The sequence below is a fragment of the Hypanus sabinus genome, chromosome X2 (assembly GCF_030144855.1).
Source record: "Hypanus sabinus isolate sHypSab1 chromosome X2, sHypSab1.hap1, whole genome shotgun sequence".
In the NCBI taxonomy this organism is placed as follows: Eukaryota; Metazoa; Chordata; class Chondrichthyes; order Myliobatiformes; family Dasyatidae; genus Hypanus; species Hypanus sabinus.
This window is the reverse complement of record NC_082739.1, coordinates 38,193,285-38,210,983: the sequence shown is the minus strand read 5'-3', so window position 1 is coordinate 38,210,983 and position 17,699 is coordinate 38,193,285. Positions and strand designations below refer to the sequence as shown.

The window sequence follows — 17,699 nt, the reverse complement described above, 5'->3', positions numbered from 1 at the left end:
GAACAGTATGATGTATATGTTGATTCTTAATCTTTCTGCATCTAGTGTTTGTAATATACTAAATCTGTAATAGACACAGAGATATGCTAAAACTTGCAGATATCCTTTATTCAATTCTTTTTAACCACACTGTGCATTGAACACGCATTACAGATCTATAAGCACAAAGCTACTTCTTTTTGAAGTAAATAATTGATTCAAATTCACAGATTTGATCTAATTACAGGTTTTATGAATCTCTTTGATCTTCTCAAAGAAGCTCATGTGTAACTCAATTCAGTGGAAACTTGTGAGCTTCTTTTCACTGGATCAACTTTTAGAAATCACCTCATGGTCACGTGACTCTAGTATTTTCTTATCTGACCCTTGAGGGTGTTATCCACTTCCGTGCACAATTCTCCAAATTCTGCATTCTACTTTGACATGCCATGTTTGAACATTATTTTTACTAGCTGGTGTTAGCAGGCAAACTATATTGCTTTGCTTAAATTGTGATATAAGTTTCTCTGCATCTTAATTGCTTCTCTTCCATCTAAAATTGATTGTAGTTAGCTAAATCATACTGCAGTCCTTTGGTGTACTTAACAGATCTATAACCCATAATGAAATGTGTCATCAAACTGAAATTTGCTAATTGACATATGCTTGTTAAATCTGAGTTACCCTATGATATCATTTCCATACTACTTTGACAATTCTTGCTGATCTATTTGCTACATCTTTGATTAACATGGGAAAATAAGTATGTGCTTACATCGTTTTGCTTTATAAATTGCCAAAATAGAAATAAGCAAAATGCAGGACCATTTTCTTAGTCTAACTCTTCTGGTAAGCAACGATGGGAGAAAAGGGACCTCAAAAGTTCGCTAAGCTGCTCTCCTGTAGCATAGAACCCCACTTGGTTCACCTCGATGCATTCTATATGACTGCCCACTAGCACAGACTTTTCGATTACCGTCTTACCGTAGGCACTGTGCTCCCTGAAAAGGCGTCACCACCATTTCCAACAGGAATATGGGAAAAAAAAGTAGAACTGCAAATGCTAGAAATCTGAAATAAAAACAGAAACTGCTAAAAAAAATACTCAGCAGGTCAGACATCACCCATGCAAATGGAAATGCTTCAGGTCTGACACCCTTTGCAGGACATTATCTCTGTTTCTCTTTCCACTGATGTTGCCTGACCTGTTGCGTGTTTCCTATGAAAGTGCCTTTGGTGCTTGGCTTTCTAATGTTGGCGGTAGACATATCTAGTAACATTTCAGCTGTTTATTTAATAAATAGCATCTACGGCTATTGTCTTCAGGTTTCAAATGACTTTATTATCAGTATGAATCTCTTCCAGAAACCACCGTCTCAAAACACCTAATGTGACAATCTCGTCCCATCAGCATTTTATCATATCAGATATTGTATATCTTCATCTAGACATGTACCTGATTCCATTTGACTTTCTACAGTTGAAGAACAATTCTTTTGTTTCTTTTACGTTACTGCCTTCATCTTGATTGCATAGACAATCATATGGGTGATCTTTGGAGTGGCCACTTTATGAGGTACACCTTTACACTTGCTCAACAATGCAAATATCTAATCAGCCAATCATGTGCACCAACTCAATGCATAAAAATGTGCAGACTTGGTCAAGAGGTTCAGTTGTTCAGAGCAAACATCAGAATGGGGAAGAAATGTGATCTGAGTGACCTTGACCGTGGAGTGATTGTTGGTGCCAGATGGGGTGGTTTGAGTATCTCAGTAACTGCTGATTTCCTGGGATTTTCATGCACAGCAGTCTCTAGAGTTTATAGAGAATGATGTGATAAACAAAAAAGAAACATCCAATGAGCAGCTGTTCTGTGGGTGAAACTGCCTTGTTAATGAGAGAGGTCAGAGGAGAATGGCCATACTGGTTCAAGCTGACAGGATGGTGACAGTAACTGAAATAACCACGTGTTAAAACATTGATGTGCAGAAGAGCATCTCTGAAAGAACAACATGCTGAACCTTGAAGTGGATAGGCTACAACAGCTGAAGACCACAGACATAAATTCAGTGGCCACTTTACTAGGTGATAGTACACCTTGAAGCATTTCATTAAAAAAATTCTTCGGTGATAAAGCAATTCTTTTTTGCTACTACTTAGCTGAGTAACTTTCCACATGGGTAAAGCAGTTAACCAGGCGGGTTGGACAATACCTGTGATAACATTTTGGGGGACATATTAGTTCTGCATCCTTTTTGATATATAGTGTCAGACTTGCTGCTTGTCTCTAGCATTTTCAGTTTTTATTTCAGATTCTTAGTATCTGCATTTCAGTATTATTTTCATTTATGAGGAGTTATCCTCGTTAGGAAGGAGCGAAGTGGATGAGGTACTGTATTTTACAGAATTAACCTTACTTTTACTCTGACCTTTATAAAATAAAATCAATAGATCATATCATCTGTATGCAAGCTTGGGTTGCCATGACAACTTGAGCATTTAAGGGTAGCTGAGTCTGAGAATCCTCCGATGAGCTTGAACTACCTGTGTGTAAACTCTCTCTGTCAAACTGTGCATGACTTTATTTCAACAGCAAAACAAACCACAATAGCAACATAGTTGAGGAGATGCTGGTGAAAGAATGGTCACATCTCACATTCAAGGAACTAGATTTCTCCCTGTCATGGCAGCTGGACTGGTGAGTGCCATTTGCCATAGGACGCTGCCTGTCTTGTGTTCATCCTTTTGTCATGGTCATAAATGCATCAACATTTAAGTTGAATTTATAGCTCATTCTGGCATGTGGGCATTCCTCATAAGGACAGAATTTATTACCCAGAGAAGCCAATATGGTCACTTCAGCCCACTTCACCATTCAGGGCTGAACTGAATTTGATCTCACCTCCATTTTCCTAACTAATCCTACCTTCCTGATTCCCCTGCCATCCAAAATTGAACTGTCCTGTTCAATCTCCACAGTTCTCCATGGAAGAGAATTCCAAAGATTCACAACTCTCTGAGACAAGAAATTCTTCCTTACCTCCCTTTTCCAGAAATCATGTCTAGCTGTTCTCAGGAGGAGGAATGTCCACTCTGCATCTATTCTGCCATTTTTCCTCAGAATTATCCATATTTCTGGAAGATCACTTCTCACTCTTCTAATCTCCAATGAGATTGTTCCATTCTTCTCAATTCCTCTTTATAAATAAACTCACCTTTGTCCAACTTGAGGGTGAATAACTTTGGATTTGGGAGGTACTGTTGAACAAGTCCTTGTGGGTTATGACAGGCAGTTTATCTTGTATCGTGTATCTTTACTTTGTTGATATTAGCAATACATTTCCTGTCTCTTATTCTTATTTTCTAAGGATTTCAGGCCTGCCAGTGTGTTCCCTTCTTTAGACCCTTGTCCTCCAACATTCAGAGTACAACTCTTCTCCCACTCAAAAATTCTAGGTAGTCAGATTCTCAACTTTCTTTCAGAAGCTTAAAATAACATGCTAAAATAACAAATCTAGTATGTTTATGGAAAGAGTTGCACTTACTGTGACATTAGAGGACATGGAACAAAATTCACATGCTGGAAGACATTGGCAGTTCCCTCAGTCCAGTATATCTGTTTCTAAATCTACTCTCCAAGTGTAATGCTCAAAATATCACTTGTCCTACTCAGGGTGTCCTTGAAGTCATTGAGTGCACATCAGTGAATATTTATTGTTCTGAGACATGCGGGTTTACTTTGTCATTGAGTACAGGAGGTGGGAGGTTATGTTGCAGTTATATAAGACATTGATAAGGCTGCACTTGAAGTATTGTGTGCAACCTTGGTCAGCCTGTTATAGGAAAGATAGAATAAAGGAGATTGCAGGGTGAGCTGATAGACATACAGTATGTAAAATCACGAGAGGCATAAGAAATGTGAAAGCTCATAGTCCTTTGTTCCCAGGGCAGGGGGTGCTAAAAGCCTCGAGATCATAGGTTTCAGATCAGAGGTGAAGGATTTGAGAAGGACATCAGGGGCAGCTTCTTCACACAAAGCGCGGTGAGCATTTGGAATGAGCTGCCAGAAACAATGGTTAAGGTAAGCCATTAGCAGCATTTAAGAGGCATCAAGATAAGTACGTGGATAGAAGAGGTTTAGAGGGCTATGGACCCAACGTGGGCAGGGAGGACCAGTTGGCGGGGCAAAACAGTTGGAATGGATGAATTGGGTCAAAGGGCCTGTTTCCATGCTGTATCATTATGATGCTAACGTTTCCCCCTACTGTGCACAACCCACTCACACAAAGCAATAATTAAACATATCATTGTTTAGTAATAATACATCTTTCAAAATGCCTATTTACCAAGTATAGTGGCATGAAATGGAGCTGTTGCAAGGGACTATTAAGGGTCGAGGTAATCTTGTTATTTCTTGACTACCCTGCAGTTTAATGCTTGGTCGTTTGCAGTTTCACTGGACTGAAATCTATTTAACAATTACTCCATCTCATTACTCACAGTGTTACTGCTTATTGCTGTATAATCAATTCCCATTGATTGCAACAAAATCTCTTCCAGAAGCATCCCAATATAGGGTCTTTCCGGACATTGGGCTCTTTCAGTTTTCAAACAAAACTGGCGCTTGAATTTTTTTTCCAGATAATCCCCATCAAGTAGCGCACACAGTTTCAACTCTCGTTGACGTTGTGTTTTTGTCCAGGGACTTCTGAGTAATGTAGATCCTTGAGAAGTGCACTTGTAAGGTAATGGGCATCTTCAAATGAAATGATCCCTGTAAAAAGGGAGAAGTAGGATCAGTACCTGACTGCAGGTGTCCCCCAATGCCTCAGAAGATGATAAATGGGACGCTTGGTCACCGAAAGGCCAAGACTTACATTGTGACAAATGTGAACAATGTCAGCTTTCCGAAGAAGCATAAAACAGTATAAAATGCAACTTACAATTTATATTTGTAGAACTTGAGGTATAGCCATAGAGTTGTATAGCACAGAAACAGGCCCTTTTGCAATAGAATTTACTCCAATTATCAAGATACCCATTCACATTATATCTACGTTAATCTCTGCCCAGTGTAAACTCCACCGAGGCAGGATTGAACGCTGATCTCTGGCACTGGGAGGACCTGGCTCAACACGCTGCAGCACTATTTCATCGGACCCCGGGTTTTTCAAAGTTCCTTTGAACCCCAGCCATCGTTGCAGCATAAGACATTCAGCAGGCTAGTGCACTAGCATGAAGCACAGAGTTAGGCAGGTTACGAGGGCTGCAGGTTAAAGTACTTGCGCAGGGTAATACGGTGAGTGAGGGATGACCACGGTCTATCAGGAAGGAATAGTGCACACAAAGTACTCCTGATTAGTGTCAGGACTGGGAAAAGTGCTTAAAAGACAATTTTGATTTTTTTTTCTTGTTTGAATGCAAACAGCATTCGCGATGAGCACTGAGTTTATAGCACAAGTCAAAATAAGTAGGTGAAACTAAATGGCCACTACAGAGCTGTGGTTACAAGGTAAACTACACTGGGAATTAGATATTCCTGGAAACTTGCCTTTTAAAAGAGGTATGCAAAATGTGAAAGGAGGCTGATATTCAAGAGTGGGATAAAGGCAAGAGAGAGCAAGAATTTTAGCTCACAAAATCAGATCGAGTTAGGTTGGGTGGAGCTCTGAAACAGCAAGGTGAGAAAATATTGAGGGGAGCTGTAAATAATACAGGCAAGCTTCAAGGAAGCATCAATCATACCAGTGCCCAAGAGGAATGCTGTAACTTGCCAAAATGACTATCGTCCAGTAGCACTTACGTCAACCATGCTGAAGTGCTTTGAGTGATGGGTCATGAAGCATATCAACTCCTGCCTGAGGAGTGAACTCCCGTCACAACATGTCAGCAGCTGATGCTATTTCATTGGCTCTTCACTCAGCTCTGAAACACCTGGGCAACGAAGATGCGTTCATCAGGATGCTCTTCAATGACTACAGCTCTGAGGATGGGGAGGAGAAAAGATTTAAGTCTTTTGATGGCATTACTGTTGTTAGCAGAATCAAAGTTGGAGACAAATTGGAATATAGGAGGGAGACTGAAAATCGAGTTGAATGGTGCCACTACAACAACCTCTCACTCAACATCAGCAAAGCCAAAGAGCTGATTATTGTCTCCAGAAGGAGGAAACTGGAAGTCCTTGAGCCAGTCCTCACTGGAGCAATGGGGGTGGAGAGAGTCAGAAACTTTAAATACCATGCCATCAAATTTCAGAGGTTCTGTCCTGGGACCAGCACACAAGTACTATCACAAAGTAGACATGGCATTACCTCCACTTTCTTAGATGTTTGTGCAGATCCGGCATGTCATCTAAAACTTTGCACAGTGGAGAGTTTCCTGATTGGTTGCATCATGGCCTGGTATGGAAACGCCAATGCCCAGGAACAGAAAAAAAAGCTACAAGAAGTGGTAGGTACATCCCAGACCATCACAGGAAAAACACTCCACACCACTGAGTATGAAAGGTGCTGCCACAGGAAAGCAGCATCCATCATCATGGACCCACACCATCCAGGCCATGCTCTCTTCTTGCTGCTGCCATCAAGGAGGAGGCACTGGAGCATAAAGTCCTATACCACTAGGTTCAGGAACAGTTAATACCTTACAACCACAAGGCTCCTAAACCAGCATGGATAACTTCAATAACCACTACTCTGAATTGATTCCATGACCTACAGTTTCACTGCAGAGGACTCTTCAACTCATGGAATCAGTATTATTTTTATTTGTGCAGATTGTGTTTGGTTGTTTGTCAGTCTTTGTTTATGTATAGATTTTTGGAAAAATTCTATTGTACTTCTTTTCCTGTAAATGCAAGAAAATGAGTCTCAAGATAATATATGCATATATATATTGGTTATAAACTTAAGTAGTTATGATAATGTGGGACTGAGTATAAATTGGAATATTAGAGTTCTGTGTAATAAGGGAAGTACAGTACTGTAATCTGGGGTGGGGGTGCTTTAATCTTCATATAAACTGAGAAAACCAAATTAGTAGTAATAGTGAAAAGGGTCAATTTATGGAGTAGTTTCTCAGATCAGTGTCAAGGGAACAGGCTGTGTTAGACCTGGTGTTGTGTAATGAGAAAGGTTTAATTGATGATCTGGTAGTTAAAGGGTCTTCAGGGAGTAGTATTCATAATATAAATAAATCTTATATAAAAATTGAAAGTGATTTACTTCAGTCATAATAATGCAGACTACTAAGATATGAAATGTGATTTAGCAGTGGTAGATCAGGAAATTGCATTGGGATGTATGAGAGTAAACAAATAATGGCTTTCTTTAGGACATTAATACAGTTTACAAAAAAAAAAGTAGCCCTTTAAGGAAAAGCCACCAAAAAAAAAAGCTGCGGTCCAGCCACAGCTACACAGAAAAAATAAGAATATTATTCGATCAAATGAAAATAATTGGGGTGTAGCAATTAGCATAACGCTACTACAGCACCAGGGACCCGGGTTCAATTCCGCCACCGTCTCTAAATAGTTTGTATGTTCTCCCTGTGATCATGTGGGCTTCCTTTAAGTGCTCCGATTTCCTCCCACATCCCAAAGGTGTATGGGTTGGTAAGTTAATTAATTACAATTGGGTGGCACAGACTCGATGGGCTGGAAGGTCTGTAAATAAAATAAAAATATAAAAAAGGCTTTGAACCTTCCCCCCGCCCCCCCGGCCAAAAAATAAAGCTGAAGACTGGAAAATATCTAGAATTTAGCATAGGAGGACCAAGGCACGATTAAGGAAAGAGAAAGTGGAATATGAAGGTAAGTAGATTGGTAAGACATGACTGTGTGAGCTTCTTTAGCTTTATGAAAAGGAAAAAAAGGTTAATAAGTTATGGAAGCAATTGCACTGTTACTGCTTCCCGCCCCAGCACTTCAGGAACACTACAACAGTTATACCCCCAGAATGTGTTGGTAAGTTTAGTCTAGTTAAAGTCAAAGTGTCAAACCCTGGTCTTTGCCCAGTTGGAGACAAGCCGACAACAAAAGTATTGCCCTCACATGTAATGTCCTCAGTATCTTAAGTTGGGCTGCAAAGTAGGCAATGCCAGATAAAAGGATGGAGCTGTAATCCAAACTTCACATATTTCATTTTTATGCTGATCACCACTCTCCAAAGAAACTCTGACAACCACGCACATATTCACCCATCCCTCATGCCCAATGGGACCATGTTTCTGCTTCTGTATTGGGGTATGAACCCATTTGCACTTGTTTTTGAAGGTAAAATGAACAAAAACTGATTCACTTATTTTGTATACATTGTGAGTGGTGATCTCATTTCTTGGGAAATTGGAACAGGCACTCTTAAAGCATTTCACCTTAACAGGGGCTTTATTTCCATGTCATATTTCCCATACAATGACATCACTGCAGCACATGATGCAGATCAGCCAATGACAGGAATTGGATACTAATGTTGTAAAGTAATACTTTCATACTTAATAAATATTAAAGCACACACCAAAACCAAGGATACATGGTTTCAAAGTGTCTCCTCTGCAATGTCACTTTATGTTTAGAGAATCCTTCCATCAAATTTTTATAGGATAAATTGGTGCTGGTATCCACTGTGAAAACCATGGCTTCGGGTATCTAGTTCACAAATTCCCTCAGTCTGTTGCCCTGAATTTTTCTGATTTCTGATTTGGGCTTAGTGTTGAACTCAGCACCCATCTAATGCTCTGAAAATGTCTCAGTCCTATTTCCAGGCAAAGGATGCTCTGTTTTAGAGAGCCATGCAGGATGAGAGCAGTCTGTCTGGTTCAACAGGTCCATGGCACCCAAGATCCCCACCTGTGCTTGTCCCATTTGCCCACATTTGGCCTATATCCCTTCAAACCCTTCCTATCCACATACCTGCCCAAGTACCTTTTAATTGTTGTTAATACATCTGCCTCAGCCATTCCCACTGGCAGCGCATTTCATACACTGACCACACTCTGAGTGAAAAAAATTGCCCCTCCGGTTCCTATTAAATCTCTTCCCCTCTCATTTTCAATGTATTCCCTCTAGTTCTTGCTTCCCCAAACCTGGGAAACATTATGCACGTTGATCTTCTCCATGATTTTATAAATAAGATGACCCCTTAATCTCTTACACTCCAATGAATAGAGTCCCAACTTGCTCAACCTTGCTCCATTACTCAAATGTGTTTTGCTATCCCTTCCACTTCAGTGGAGTAAAACGGTAATGGTGCAAGAGTTCAAAGTTCACTGGCTCAGTTGCAGAATGGCCGCATCACAGCTTCAGTGATTCGGGTGCAATCCTAACCTTCAGTGCCGTCTGTGTAGAGTTTACACACTCTCTTTGTAAATCTGCGAGTTTTCCCCTGACTGCTTCAGTTTCCTCCCGCAGCCAAGGACGTGTGAGTTGGTGGATTAGTTGTCCAGTGTAAATCAGCCCACGGGTGTAAGTGAGTGGTAGTGTTTGGGAAAGTTGATGGGACAATAAATGGGATTGTTATTGGATCGATATGCTTGACCAAAAAGCCTGATTCAATTCTGTACGACTCTATGATTCCAAATGAGTCCTGTCACTAAACATCATCACGGTTTTCAGCTATTGCAGAATCACAGCTAAATCTGACACTGTCCTCAATATGTATTCAGGCTCACAAGGATGCAGCTGATGTTTCAACCTCCGCAGTCCCAAAATTGTTCTACACCATTCCCAAATCCATCCGGTGAATCAGAATAATTGTTCAGCATCACCAAACCTTATTGTACTGAAAGCCATCAAGGATCTCAGTTAAAATAATCTAATATAATGAGCAACAAATGGAGAATCCAATTAAATCTCAAATAAAATTACTTGTTCTGAAGCCTTGAATGGTCGCATTTTAATTAAAACTGGAAGAAAGACCTTGATTCATCTGGCACAAAGCTGTGATCCTGCAATAACTGAAAAATGTGGCATTATGCACGTTTAGTGAGAGTGTTGGGAGGTGTGCTTGAATTGAAACACATGTTTGAGCCCTGAAGACTGCCTGGCTCCCTGTGGAAACAAGTTCACATATTATCAGGTCAGTCAATTAATGTTCACTGCTAATCTACTGTTTAGTTATTGTACGAGGGTCAGAGTATCTTGTTGTGTGGAAAGGATCAAGCTTCAGTATCTTCACCATGTGAATAAACCAATCTATTTCTCTGTTCCTTAACCTGATGGTGAAATGGTGATCTAAAGAGGGGGCAGTCAGTCCAGTTCCCCTCAGTCCCACTGCTGAACAGTTGCCTTGGGCTGACAAGTTGAATCTGCCGGCCACAGAGTCAGTTTGTTGCACAATCTTCTCTTTGTTGTGTGATGCATGGTTCATTTAGTTCTGTGGCTGCTCTGAGACCCAGCACTCTCTCAGTACTGCTTGTCTACATAATGCAGAACACTAGAACGGCTGCCTGGTTACACTCCATTTATCTTGGCAATGAGATAAATCTGCAGCCACCCCTCCCTCTCCAATCTGAATCCAGCAAACCTGCTGAATTATCATCCTCCCTCCCACAATGCAAACCTGAAAGCACCTACCAGCAGGCTCAAGGACAGCTTCTACCCTGCTGTTATATTATAAGTTGATTAAATAGTTCTCTAGTATAATAAATTAGATTCTTGACCTCATAATCTACCTTGTTATGATTTTGCACCTTATTGTTTGACTTCCTCATCCTTACTAATTTCTTGCAAGCACTGGGCTTGTTAATGACCTTCCCTCTGTCCAGACTAAACCAGAGAATCAGCTTCTCTCCCCCATGGCTGCACTGTAACCCCCAAGGTTCCTCCCCGAGTCGCCCTTATTCCTTCCTCTGTCTGCCATCCATGTATACCAGCAGTTAACACCTCGTTGACACTGAGCCCTAGCTCACTGCCTCCTTTCTCCGCCTCCTAGCTTTCTCTGAATTCTCGCACTGCTGATCCCACATCCAGTACTGCCACAGAACTCTCTCTATGTCAGTGTTCAGGGAAGTGAAACCATTTTTATTCAGTACCTGCCTCTAACTCCATTCCTTACACACTGAGTTCACCCCTTTTCCCGGCAAACTGTCTGAACGATGTGGACCTTGACCCTGAGGTGGCATCATGAAGGCTGCCTGTTTCAGCAATGACCTCAGCACAGGCCACTCTTGCCTCAGTTTAACGACTGCTGGAAGCCTCATCCACACATTAGTTGCCTCCCAGTATTCCTGTTCCTTTGCCTGTCCACTCTCCTTTCAGTATCCTGTGGTTCCACTGCCTACATCATAGCTTGCAACACCCTATTCCCTCCCTTGTCCACGTTCATCAACATGTCATAGAGTTACAGAGCCAGCCTCGCTCCCATCTCTATTAATCCCATTTTCCAGCACTTGGTCTGCAGCCTGCTGAGCCTTGGCAATTCAAATACTCATCCAGATGAGTCTTCACTGTGCCAGAGTCTCTGCCTCCTCCACTTTCTCAGTCAGTACCTTCCAGACTGCACATCAAATCCCCTCTAATCCTCTAAATCATCTGGCACCTATCCCCTTTCATTTTCAAATTCACATCCTGCTTTCCAATTCCTTCTGTGGCCTCAGTCTTCCCTATTCCTGCAGTCTTCAGCTGTAAACTTTCCAAAGATTCTGCTTTTCTCCAAGTCCTGATCATACCCAAATTTCTTCCCTCCATGTTTGGCTGCTGTGCATTCAGTTGTCAAGAGCCTGAGGTCTTGCAGTCCCACTAGTCTATCTGTACTGCTCTCATTCTTACTTGAAAATATTCTTTAAAACACATCAGTGACTAAGCATCTGCTGTATATTTTTTTGATTTTGAGGTACAGCATGGTAACAGGCCCTTCCGGCTCAACAAACTTGCACCACCCAGCTGCACCCATGTGACCAAATAAGCTACGAGCCTACACTGGATGCCTTTGGACTGTGGGAGCACCTGGAGGAAACCCATGCGGTCACAGGGAGAAGGTGCAAACTCCTTACTGGCAGTGGCAGGAATTGAACCCAGGTCGCTGACTCTGTAACACCATTACACTAACCAGTTCACTAGAGTGCTGCTGCAAAATGGGATCAGTGTAGATGCTAGTTGCTGGTTGACGTGGTGAGCTGAAAGGCCTGTTCCTATGTTGTATTACTGCATGGTTCTAGATTATAACACTCTTGTAACGCATCCAGGGAAGTTTTGAGCTATGGAAGGTGCTTCATATATTTGGCTTCTTGTTGTAAATCAGCTCTTGTATCTCATGCATTGTTCTTTCAATTTTATTTTGCAGTGTGATACATTTGCAATCCATACAGCTCCTGTATAACTTTAGCCCTCTGTGTAATACAGTGGACAGCAGTTTAGCCCTCTTTGTAAAGTATTGCTCAGTTGGAATAATTCACCGTTGCTCAATAGCACCATCTTTACAAAGCCCCAGCACATCTTCACTGTCCATTTCTGTTTCAGTCTCCTCAGATCGAATTCCACCCATCATCCGCCAGGGCCCCGCCAACCAAACACTTGGCGTTGAATCTACAGCACAGCTCCCATGTCATGTGATCGGGAACCCCCTTCCCAGTGTGCACTGGCTCAAGGATGGACAGAGGATCCTGGGTAATGACCCTCGTATCAGCATGCTGGATAACGGGACGTTGCAGATTACCAATGTACAGGTAGGACCAGGTCATTGCCAGAACACAACATTGCCTCAGCCCTTGAAGGGACAGGTTACTGTTCTGTCATTAATTCTGCTTGCTGGAAAACTTTTCTGTGTAACATTTTCACTGTTTTGTACGTTGCATACTTGAATGCTCCAATGAAACAAAGAACTGCATAAAATAGAACATGATGGAAATATCCAGCAGGTTGGGCAGCATCTGTGTAGAGAGAAAAACTGGGAACGTTTCAGATCATTGGCTTTGTCAATAGCGTATTTAGTTCCTCATACTAAAAGTAGGAGATAGAAAATTATAGGCAAATTTTTCTGTAATTTAACAAACTGCTCTTATTCCATTAAACACACATTCACAACATTTGTATGTTGTTGTCAAGGAGGTGCCAATCATTTAAAATGTTTTGACACTATTTCCCTCACCCAGAATGCATTGTTGAAGGTCCACCTGGGAAGAGAGCATTTAACCAGTGCAGGTGAATGATCTAAAACAGAAAAACTTGCATTTACGTAGCACCTTTCTCTTTCCCAAAGATGGCCAATGCTTGTTTTGCCACTGTTGGCCAAAGCCTGTATCTGAATAAGTGTTTTACGATTGAATAAAAGCTATTCCTTTTTAATGTAGTTGTTTTTGGAATGTAGGGAGCACAGCATGGTGGACTTCTCATTATTCCAGGAAATGTGTCTCAAATGTTGGCCTGTTCTACCAGGTCTTTTGAATGACTTCATGGGAGATTGAATGACAAAAAGGATGAGTGTCCAAGACAAATGAGAAATAGTAAAATAGGGTACCATGGGGGCCCCCCTAAATGGCAGCCTAACAGGCTGCTGGTTACCTAGTCATAGGAGGAGGCACTGATCCTGCAAGTTATTTGAAGATAGAAGTTTATATGAATATGAGAAACATAGGAAGAGTAGACAGCTAGTATCTTTTTTTCCCGGGTTTGAAGTTTCTAATACCAGAGGACATTAATTTAAGGTGAAAAGAGGGAAAGTTGTAAGGAGCTATGGAGGGCAACTGTTTTTTACTCAGAGGAATGTGTTGACCAGTGGAGGCAAAAACAATAGAGGAGCTTAGGAGCCACTTAGACAGGTACATGAATGTGTAGAGAATGGAGGGATATGGACACTGTGTGGGAAGAAGGTCTTAATTTGCACTTTTATGCAGCCTGGGGAAAAATACACACACAGGACAACAAATACTTTCTCAGATCTTAAATTCCTTTATCTGTTTTAGATGTTTTATTGCAGAAACAGGGTATCAAAATAAAAACGGCAAAATAAGATTAAAAAAACAGTTCCCGCTATCACAATCTCAGTTTAACTTCGGACTACACCCTTGTTATGTATGCAGTATGAAAATAACTAAAGCAAGATATACAAAACCAATACGGTAGTGGTGATTCTGAAAAAGCAATATAGACAGCTTTAGAATCCCACCAATGCAGTACTTTATACAGAACATTGAAAATAGGAATAAATACATCTCATCTTAACTGAGAGATGTACTCACATTTGGCACACATGGGCTTAACTTCTAACCACCTAGGCTAGACCTTGAAACGAGTTCTCCTCACTCACGCTATGTGAACAGAGATTAACACATTCACATTACTCTGTTACATTCACATTCGGTCATGAAACAACAGAGAAAGACAAATAAACTTCTACAATATATTGCTTGTAGTTGAATTACTAAAAAGACTAACTTAGTAGGCCATTTAAGGAATTTCACAATCAGGCTATCCAGCGCTGATCAATTTACTCACAAGAATCTCAAGCATCCGCATGTAAAACACGTCAAACAAATGATATTCTAGATTTACAAACAAGTATTAACAAATTTACATGGATAATATCAAATATTATTCTCCTTTCCTCACCAAACCTGGGAAAAGCATTCGAACGTCGTCCTTTCTGGAAGATGGCAACTTTATTCTACTCCACCTATACAAAATGACATCTCCGTTTTCTCTTAAAGGCACAGGCAGCTATTTTAGCATTACCTTTCTTTTCCAATTTTTTATTAAATTTCAAATTAATAAACATATCAATATTGATAATGGTACACAGAGATCAAAATTACATTAATAACGATCAACATATAAAAACACATATTTCAAGTAACAAATAGAGTTTAGCCTCCCAATCTCTTAGTAATTAATCATGAAAAAGATATTTATAAAAGGGGGAAAAAAACCCTGAACTAAGAAAAAGTAAGCTTAAAAAAAAACAAAGAAAGATTGGGCTGCCATGTTTCATCGGTTAAAATTATAATTTGTTGTTGGCTTCGCTCCTTTATACATGAACAAAAAAATTATTAAAAATAGGATTCAGAAAGGGTCAACTTACATCATATGAAAATATTGAATAAATGGCCTCCAAGTTTCTTCAAATTTTACCGAAGGGTCCATAGTATCACTCCTAATTTTTTCCAAATTTAAACATGCTTTCGTTTGGGAAAACCATTGAGGTGTGGTAGGGGGATTGGAATCTTTCCATTTAAGTAAAATGGATCTTCTGGCTATTAATGTCACAAATGCAATTAAGCGACAAGCTTGGTATTTTAGCATTACCGAGATGAATACTTAAGTGCACTTTAACAATAAAAAATTATATTCAGCGGTCACCTGGTTACATTTAGATACTAAATCAATTAATTTGACAGACTGTCATGGGCCAAAGGGCCTGCTGCTGTGCTATGCTGATCCGTGTTCCATTTCTATATTGAGCTTCTTGAGTGTAACTCAAAATTTATGATTTAAGATAGTTTATTGTCATTCTTCGGTGCACAAGTGTAAAGGAGAATGAAATTAATGTTACTCCAGATCTGATGTAGTGTAGGAAAACACAATAAGCATAAATATCACACAAAAAACATGACAAATATGAAAGCAGTCCCATAAAACACGATGTACAAGTAACTGTTATATGCATAGACTGATTGTATATACATAAAGTGACAAGAGATGATCAGCCATGATCTCAGAATGGTGGTGCAGGCTCGAAGGGCCGAATGGTCTACTTCTGCACCTATTGTCTATTGTATGTGGTGGTGGGGTGGATTAATGGGTGGAAGTGTTGAACACCCTGATGGCTTGGGAGAAGGAACTGTTTTGAGTCTAGTGGTCCATACATGGATACTGCATAGCCTCCTCCCTGATAGGAGTGCGTCAAACAGTCCATGAGCGGGATGGGTGGGATCCTTCATGATATTGCTGGCCTATTCCTTGCACCTTTTTGTATCTATGTCCTTGATGGTGGATAGGCTGGTGCCAGTGATGCATTGGGCAGTTTAGAATGCCCATTGTAGAACTGTCCACTCCTGTCCACCAGGGTACAGTTTCTGTACTGTACAGTGATGCATTATGTTAGGATGCTTTCTACTGCATAGCTTTAAAAGGTCCTGAGTATGGGTGTGCATAGTCCAGCTCTCTTCAGCCTCCTCAGTAAGAAGAGCCATTGGTGAGCTTTCTTGACTGTGTAGGATGTGCTCCGGGCCCATGAGAGGTTGTGTGTGATGTACACTCCCAGGGGTTTGAAACTGCTCACAGTTTCCACTCCTGTGCTGCCAACTTAAAGAAGGATGTGAGTGGTACGGTTTCTTCTGAAGTCGATAACCATCTCCTTTGTCTTGTTGACATTGAGGAAGAGTTTATTTGCCTGGGACTAGGCCTCGAGAGACCAAGCACACAAGTGTTCGGAAGTCTTAAGAAACAAAAAAATTCTCTGTTGGCTATAATCTGAAAAGTGACTCATTGGGATCCCAGGGAAAAAAAACCCACAATTCAAATTCCTACTCATGTACCGCCCATCAAAATGATACATGGAACCGTTGTTAATGTTCACAGACATCCGAATCCAATCAAATCTATGATCCATTATCACATCTTGAATGTTTACAAATCAAATGGAATCGCTTTCTGGACCACTTTATTTATCAGCAATAGTTAGAGTTTAAAAGAGGGAACTTCATTCATTTAGTAACTTTCCTGTACATCAGAGCTAATAAAATATTTATAAGGTTCAGTTGCTGTTGAAAGGTTGAAGTTGGAATACCAAGCACAGTTCTAATTCCTTTATTTTACCAGCACTAGAGGCAGACCAACAAAGATTGACTCGAATTTAGACAAATAAAGAATGATCTAAAACACATAAGATCTCTGGGGAACATGACAGGGTATATGTCAAGATGTTTTCATTTCTGCGAGAATCTTGAACTTGGGAGCATTGTAGTTACATGATTATGGAGCAGTTATTTAAAACAGGTATATAAGAACATCGTCTTAACGAAGGTAGTGAATCCCTGGATTTTTCCACACTGGAGAGCTGTAGAGTTTAAGTCATTGTGGGTATTTAAAGAAAGGATGGATTTTTTTTGAAAGATCAGGGAAATAAGGGTTATAGGGAATTGGTGAAGCAAGGCAATGAGGACTGGGACAGATCAGTCATGGTTGTGTTGAATCATGGGACATGCATGAGGGGCCAAGTGGCCTACTCATACTCTTATGTTCTTTTGTTCTTATTACACCTGCGGTTTAAGCATAGCAAGATTCCACAAGATGCCGTGTGTCAGACAACCAGGTGAAGTGTTGTAGCATTCTTTAAAGAGAAAACTGTCATGTCCTCAAGGTTTGCTTTCAATAGATGTATCGATTTATTTACCTCAGGAATAGATCAAGCCAGTTAATCTTTTCACCTGAAAGGCAGAGTTGTGGATTGTGTAGCATTTCTCCAGGTGCCTCTGCACGTAGACAGAGTAAAACTATTTACTGTTGCCTCTGCCCTGTTTATAGCTGTCGGCTATGTCAAACAGCTGTGAGTTAAAGTGTTCTTCCAACCTCCGAACTACCTCTGCAAATGAGATATTTTTGCCAAGTGATCACTTTTCTATTGACTTTATATGGGGCACTGACTTTTAAAACAGAGAAGGTCTGAATAACCAAACACACACCCACCCAGTGACGGCATTGTGAAGCGGCTAAAAAACATGTACGAGAGTGAAGCACAAACCTTCCATCCACCTCGAAAAAGAAAAGACTCTGCTAATTATTATAA

At 40.6% G+C, this 17,699-nt stretch overlaps 1 protein-coding gene across 2 annotated transcripts in view; it reads left to right on the top strand.

Moving 5' to 3' along the window:
- Window positions 1-17,699, top strand: part of robo3 (roundabout, axon guidance receptor, homolog 3 (Drosophila)) — a 315,506-nt gene that overhangs the window by 183,906 nt on the left and 113,901 nt on the right. For both annotated transcript variants that reach the window (XM_059957275.1, XM_059957274.1), the window contains one exon: window positions 12,437-12,642. In XM_059957275.1, the coding sequence (XP_059813258.1) occupies window positions 12,437-12,642 (206 nt within the window). The remainder of the gene's footprint in view (window positions 1-12,436; window positions 12,643-17,699) is intronic.